At 36.7% G+C, this 8157-nt stretch overlaps 1 protein-coding gene across 1 annotated transcript; it reads left to right on the forward strand.

Annotated features, from left to right (window-relative positions):
* Nucleotides 1-894: 894 nt before the first annotated feature.
* Tdrd15 (tudor domain containing 15) lies at nucleotides 895-7134 on the forward strand. Its single transcript, XM_042680850.1, has one exon. It carries the CDS (start codon nucleotides 895-897, stop codon nucleotides 7132-7134), a length of 6240 nt encoding a protein of 2079 aa, XP_042536784.1.
* Nucleotides 7135-8157: the final 1023 nt, after the last annotated feature.

Raw genomic sequence — 8157 nt, forward strand, 5'->3', positions numbered from 1 at the left:
ATTCCTTTGATCTGGAGGTTAGCATAGAAACAAATCAAAGGAGTGTCTTTTTTTTTCTTGTGAAAATACCATACAGAGGGCTTACAATTACATGGGCAAGGTAATGAGTACATTTCTTATCAAGCATTGTTGCCTCCTCCTTTGTTTCCCCTTCCCATCCCTTCCCGTGTCCCCCCTTCCTTCCCCCCCCACCACGCCAAGTTTTAAAATTTGTTTTTTGACATAACATCTTGTACATCTCATTGTTGCAATGGGTGATCTGTCACACAAGACCTGGATTATACCTAACTTGCTTCAGTGTCTTTCCCATCTTTGCTTCCTTTACTGCTACCCAGTCCTTTCCCTATTGTTCTCAATCAGAGAAGTACCCTGGGGTTGCCTAATGATGCTGCTAGGGTCTAAATACTCCTAATTAACACTGGGCAGGGAATGCAAACTGTGTGTTCCCTTGTTGGTTGGTGTGCCACCTGCTCTTGTTTCTTTTCATTTACCCCATTGAGTTATGAATTTTTCTGAAGAGTTCACCTAAAAAAAGGTCCTTAGTGAGCCTATTTAGCTCCTTCTATAATTCCACATGTAACACTGAGTAGAAATTTGTTTAGGTTTTTGGGAAATAAAGGTTATTCCTATTATTTACACCGGTAGACACACACACACACACACACACACCTTGTTATTTCAATAAAATTGTCTAACGTATAGAAAGCAGTGAACATAATATTGTTTATCTTACCAATGTCTTGTGTAGTGTACACAGTTTTCATGAACATGTTTACTTTGATGGAAACAGTTATTTTAAAAATGTATACACAAATTTATATAACATTAATTATGTTTAGTTTTATCATCCATCTGTTCCAGAAGTTAATTATTGTTTATTTTCCTTTTTAGAAAATGGATTCTACATCATTCTTACCAACATTTTTAGATGTGGACATGACAGTATCACATATTGAATGTATTCCTAAGGATATTCTGGTGAAATTTCAAGGCAGTTATAACAGTGAATGTCAGTTTGACTACCACATATTGCAGAAGGAAATACAGCATATTTCAAAACTGAAAAATAATGTGGACATTGATGAATTTTGTTTGGTGGAAGAAAGAGTAACTGGAGAATGGCACAGAGGAAGAGTTGTGGAAAAGGAAAACGAACTCTATAAGGTACTCCTCATAGATCGTGGTCAAGAGCTGAGAGTTGATAGTACTCATGTTGCTTCAGCCTGTGAAAATTTATTTGAGCTACCACCACGGGTAGTGTGTGGTTATTTTGCTAACATCCTTCCAGTTGGGGACAAGTGGTCTCCTAAGGCTTTGAATTATTTCAAATCACTAGTAGGAGTACAACTGAAAGGTTATGTACAAGGTATTTTGCCTCTGCAAATGCTGCTTCTTGAAGTGCCAAAAATTATATCTGGGGCCCTTGAATTACAATTAGGAAGATTTATTGATGGAGATTCATTTCATCTTATTGTAGAAATGTTAAAAGGATTCCATAAAAAAATGCCAGACTTACTACAGCGTAAAGGACCTGTATTGTCACTAAGTAATAACAATTCTATACTCGACATCCAACATGTTCTAGATAATTTAGAGCCATCTTTGTCAGTAGGAAGTTTTGAAAGTATAAAGGTATCATCTGCATTGAGCCCAGGTAAATTTTATTGTCAGTTAATTAAATGGATCCCAGAGCTAGAAAACTTGACAGTGTGTATGAATTTGCATTATGATATCATCAGTGAAGACACTAATCCCACTTGTGATAATTTTGGACTACTCTGTGTTGCTAAACGGAGAAATGGACAGTGGCATAGAGGAATTCTTCAGGAGCTCCTGCCCAATAATCACATAAAAATTTGGTTTATGGATTATGGCAGTACTGAGGCTGTACCCTCTATTCTTGTAAAGAAACTGAAACAGGATTTTATTTTAGTACCATTGTTTTCATTTCCGTGTTCTCTAACATATTTACACAGTCCAGACAGAGATGCTAGAAAACTTCAACTGAATGTATTCAAGCAAGCCTTATTAGGACAGATTGTATATGCACACATTGATTCTTTCAGTAAGGATGAGCATCTGTATTACGTGACATTACAAACTCAGGAATCTTCAATTAATTCTGAGAGTCTGCTGAAGACTGTAGGCACGCAAGCGTGTTGCTCAGCGTCTGATTCAGAAATCTCCAACATCTTGAATGAGGCAAGTGTTTCTGTCGTAAACAGCTTTGCAGTTGATGGTGTTATTGGAAATGATGAGCAGCTGATAGATTGTCTAGATAAAAATGACATTTTAAAAGTAGGCCTTCCTATTGAAACTGTTGAAATTGAGATAGAAGCAGCCTACATAGCTTTTGTTGCATATGTCCTAAATCCATCAAATTTCTGGGTACGCCTTAATAACTATCAGAATGATTTTCAACATATAATGAAAAACATAAACAAGTATTATGGTCTGTGTGAAAATGATGAGTTGGTTTTAAGGAATCCTGAACCTGGATTATTCTGTTGTGCCCGATATAGCAAGGACAGATGTTTCTACCGAGCTGTCATCACTGAAGTTAATGGTCATAAGATTACTGTTTATTTTTTGGATTATGGAAATACTGATTCCGTCCCATTTTTTGATGTAAAAATTTTGCTTCCTGAGTTCTGTGAGCTTCCTGCCTTAGCTGTGTGCTGTTCACATGCACATCTATTTCCTGTGGAAGATTTATGGGTAAAGGCGGCAGTTGATTATTTTAAAAGAATTGTTTTGAACAAAGCAATTTTGCTCCAGGTTATAGCAAAGAAAGACGACAAGTACATGGTGAATATTCAGAGTCTTGAAGACTCAGAAAATATTGATGTCATCTCTCTTATGTTACAAGCCGGGTATGCAGAATACTGGGACGTGGAACCAGAGTGTTTCCCAGAGTCTGTCAGCACATGTTCAGTGTTACATTCAAAACCTAAGAACAAAGTTAACGTTAAAGAAGTCCTATCTTCTCTTCTTGAAAAACCTAAGCCTACAAACTACCCATCAAAGAAGCGGGAAGAAAATCACTCATCTTTGCACAAGTTCCCAAGTTTAGAAAGTCCTTTCCCCTTGATCACTCCTGCCTTTTCACAGCAGTATAAAGAATGTATGTTTAAGCCAGGAACAGTTCTTGAGGTCAAATGTTCTTATTATTATGGCCCACTTGACTTTTCATGCCAGCTCCAATGTAAGTTAGAAGAATTACAATTTCTAATGGAACAAATTCAAGATTATTATAGCACTCATTCTGACCCCTATGAGACTGGGCAGATTGCTTGTGTTGCCAAGTATTCTAAAGATGGGAAGTGGTACAGAGCTGCTGTTTTGAGTCATGTATCAAAAAAAGAAGCTGACATAGTATTTGTTGACTATGGTTACCAAGGAAGAGTTTTAATTAAAGATCTCTGTGCTATTAATCCACGTTTTCTTTATTTGGAAGCCCAAGCCTTCAGATGTTGTCTTAACCATTCAGTGGAGCCCACAAGTTGTAAATTATTTGATTGGACAAAAGAAGCATACAGAGACTTTGGAAATTTCATTTCTTTATCTAGAGGGTTATTGACTTGTTTCATATATGCCCTAGTTCTTATTCAGCCTAACTGTTTATATAATTTGGTGGATTTACAATCATCATTTCCTAGTGCAAAAATATTTAAAATTAATTATGGCTCCACACCATATAGCATGCTATCAAAGCCTCTCCCATTATCAGTTACTTTTTATAGCTACTATTATTCTTCTTTTAATATAAAAGTTGGAAGTGAAGAAGAGGTATATATATCTCATGTATATAGTCCCCAAAATTTTTATTGCCAGCTTAGTAGAAATAGTAAAGATCTAGAGATGCTAGAGAAAAAAATTGCAGAGTTGATTAGCCTCAAAAATTGTCCAAAGTATGATTCTGCTCAAATGAGATTGTGCATCTCAAAATATGTAGGAGATGGTCTCTCATATAGAGCTGTAGCAAAACCAACAGATTCATCATCTGACCTTCTTGTTTATTTTGTGGACTTTGGAAATAATCAATTAGTAGAAAAAAACATGTTGAGGGCCATTTCTAATCAGTTTCCAGAGTTACTGTTTACACCAATGCAAGCTATTCAATGTTTCTTGTCAGATCTTAGAGATACAGATATCCCAGCAGAGATCAGTAGCTGGTTTGAAGATAATGTTTTGGGGAAACGACTAAAAGCTGTAATATCATCCAAGGAGTCAGATGGCCAGTTTGGTGTAGAATTATATGATGAGTATCAACATATAAATCAGACAATTAAAATGTTAATTAATGCTTATGGAAAACAACATCCTGACCCAGCACAGTGTGTGAAAGAGAGCAGTAAGTTACGTGAGAACAAGAGGCTTGCTTCTTCTTTGAATGGCAAAATAGAAAAAACTCATCACCGTAATATGATAAATAAATCCAATCCAGTAACAAGTCACAAAAATCAAATGGATCAGTTCATGCATTCTAAAAGTATATATGCCAGCCTTGGGAATCCACCTCTTTGTTATAAAATCGAGCCTGTATCAAAACACAAAGTGAAGAAGTCATTTCATGATAGGCCTAAAATTAAAGGTGCAAAACCCATCTCTGGCTCAGTCCATATTCCTGAGGAAAATGATGTGGGCCCAAAGGCAGGAAAGGTCCTATCTTTGTCATTTAACAGAGGTTTAAATCCAGCAGCCTCCAAAAGCCCATGTAAGTTCATGAGACCACAGATCAAAGACCTTCCTCAGCTCCATGTTCCCTTGGATGCCCAGGTTAAAGGGTATATTTCCAATATCAGTCATCCCGCAAGTTTCCATATTCAGCTTACTGAGAATGAAAATGTCATCACTAGACTTGAAGATGCTCTGAATGGAAGAAGAGCAGATCGAGTGAAGAAGCCATGCCTGAAGGAACCTCTGGTGGGTGATCTTGTAATTGTAGAATACTCTGGCGACAGTGCCATTTACAGGGCAGTTATTAAGAAAATTTTGCCAAGGAATTCTTTTGAAGTAGAACTTTTTGACTATGGTCATACTGCAGTAATGAACATAGCTAATATTTATGAAATCACAAGAGAATTCTTAACTGTTCCTCAGCAAGGAATCCATTCTTTTCTTAGTGGAGTGAAGTGGCATGAGTCTGAGGAGATATGGGATGGTGAAACTGTGGGTTATTTTGCCTCCAGAATAGAGCACAGAATAGTTTCTTGTGAGTTTTTGAGGAAATGTGGTCACAAATGGGAGGTAAATATAATTTGTGATGGGAAATGTGTTACTAATGAACTACTGAAATGGACAGCCTGCTCAGAACTACAGAAGACAGTATCACAGGCCCCTCGTGTTCACTCTCAGAAGGTTAGCTCTACTGATGATCATGCTGTGAAGGCCCCATCAAACCATTATGGAAGTTCTTTGCTCCTTCAGCCATCCTGCCAACAACCGGTTAAAATTCCTTCTGAAATGTTTAAGCCTGGCCAGCTTGAAAAAGCTGAAGTACTTTATGTTTCCAAGAGTGGCAGATTTTATGTAAAGTTATCCAAAAATAATAAAATTTTATCTGACTTAACAGGGTTAATTACTAAAGAAGAAAAGCAGCCCTCTTTCTTATCAAGGGAGGACATTGAAAAAGGCTTAGAATGCTTGGCAAAGTCTAACAAAACTTACAAGTGGTACCGGTCCAAAGTAGAAAAGAAATGTGTTGATGAGAAAGTGCTTGTTTTCTTAGTAGATCATGGTAGGTATGAAGTGGTGCCTTTGAGCAATACCAAGGTACTTAGCAATGAAATCAGAAATATTCCAAGACAAGCTGTGCCTTGTAAGTGGATTTGGTTTGAAAATTCCAGAAAGATGCCATTTCCATTCACTCTGTGCTTATTTGCTCAGTTGGAAGTCAACATCCTTTTCCTGAAATACTTGGACCCTGCTTGGGAAGTTGAAATTTTGGTAAATGGCATATTACTTATGGAGTATTTAAGGCTGAATATAGTTCAAGTTAGAGAAAGCAAAGTTCAGTCTTCAGGAGGTATTATCGAAGCCCAATCACAGACTCTCTTGTCGCCTTGCACACTAAGGTCGTTTCCTCGAGCACCGCTCCTGGATGGTAGGCGGTACTCTGGGATCGCCACTGCTGTCTGTGATCCTTGGGACTTCAGTGTTCAGTTTGAAGATTCCTTTGATGCAATGAAACATGTCTTTATGTTGCTTTCAGATCTTCCAGACACCTTACAAACTCTACCCAAAGAGCTTCTAATTCCTGGTTCGAGTTGTTTGTTCAAATATGAATCGGAAGATCAATGGAACAGAGCAGAGATCTCTGGAGTCTCTTCTGGGCGTTTGCTTCTTGTGTTGATTGACTATGGATTTTCTCTTTATATACCTTATTCAGATGTAAATAATCTTAAAGTTGCTCCAGAGGAGCTTTTGAATTTGCCAAGGCTAAGTTACCCGTGCTTCTTGGATGGCGTTGTGCCTGCTGCAGGGGAACACTGGAATGAAGAAGTCACAAGTTTCTTTCAGGAATTTCTAAGCAAACAAGGCTTGGTTTTTCATCTTAGGGAGTGTGGCTCTGAAACAAAGCTGAAGGTAGATGTGCTTCAGGAGAAAAGCAGTTTGGCAGATATATTAGTTGCAGCTAGGCTTGCAATGTATTCTAAGGCTTCCGCTCATCTTGGAGCTACCATGACTGAATCTACTAAGGTCCAATACAAACCTCAGATGAAGCCTATTTGCCCATTGTTGGGTCAGAATTGTCACAAAGAAGATAAAAATTGTAGCGGTAAGACACAAAAGCTGAAAAAGATACCTACTAAGAGGAAAGATGTCTTTAAGAGCATCTTAAGTAGAAGGCATACTAGCAAAAAGTTGCATTCTAGAAATTTAACATTGAGAAATAAAGTTGATAGTAGGAACCATAGTGGCCAAGGAATCATTATATCCGATACATGTGAAGCAGATTCATTCTGGGAACTGCCTAATCACTTGAAGAATAACATCCGCCATTTTGAAAACCATTTTGAAAAAGCATCCTCTGAAGGATTACAGAAAAATAACACAATGGACTTAAAACCTGGAATAAAAGCGTTGGATATTAGTGAAGACATTCTATCAAGAAACTCAAAAGGCAAGTAGCTATTTTCTTAAAATATTTTTATCAGCATAAAGTAGTTTCATTGGTATTTACGAAGTACACAGAATGTACTTTGATCAGATTTATCTCATGGCTATGCAATAGCCCTTTTCAAGAGTCGTTTCTGTAGATTCTGATTTTGATTTTCTGTTTTTTATATGCTGAAGTTGTCCAAATTAGAGATGTCATATTGCAAGAAAGCTTACTAGAAAATCTGAATAAGTAGATAAACTAGGAGTGATCATTTGGATGCTGTTTTATGATTTTTACCTTTTTCTTATTATTATTGGCAGAATTGGGATTTGAACTTAGAGCCGTATGCTCTACCTATTGTGTCCCACCTCTAGTCTGTATTCTTTTTGAATATTGAACTTTTCAGAATGTTGTGGAGGATTTTAACCACACACACGTGCACACGCTCATGACGGTTTACAAGTAGTTCTGACTTTCACAACATTTTTGAGGTCCCTAGACTTCAGGTAGATAAGTCTTGATATGATTAGTTAGCTTCCTGGATTCATTCTGAAGAATCAATTTTCCATTACATGAAATATATCTGTTGTTTTTTTTCCAGTATGCTGCTAGCATATTGCTCAGCTAGTTAAAATTTATAAACTATAGCTTAGTTTCTGTTAGACATCAAACTGATCTAAAATATTGTTAAAACAGTTACATTTTATATACTGTAGGATTGTCTGATTCTGCTTATGTGTATATTAATTTATTGTATGGATTCATTCCTGTGGATTTTGTAGGCTATGTTCTTTTTAATGATTGCTTGTTCTGATTTCATAAATAATGTTTGTTCCATATTATCACTAGAAACATAACAGACTTTACTCTGTGAAGTGTGAAGATGTCATGTTTTTATTGATGTAGTGCTAGAAAGTGTTTTACTTTAATTCTTATTTATGTTTTTATAGGGAACTGATAAATATTTTAAAACTTTCTCTTGTTTCTTCCAACTTTTGAATCTTTCATCATATAGTAGTGATTATGGTTGTGAGAGAGGCAGCTACTGTGTT

The sequence above is a fragment of the Dipodomys spectabilis genome, unplaced genomic scaffold (assembly GCF_019054845.1).
Source record: "Dipodomys spectabilis isolate Male_0828 unplaced genomic scaffold, ASM1905484v1 ptg000066l, whole genome shotgun sequence".
NCBI classification, from domain to species: Eukaryota; Metazoa; Chordata; class Mammalia; order Rodentia; family Heteromyidae; genus Dipodomys; species Dipodomys spectabilis.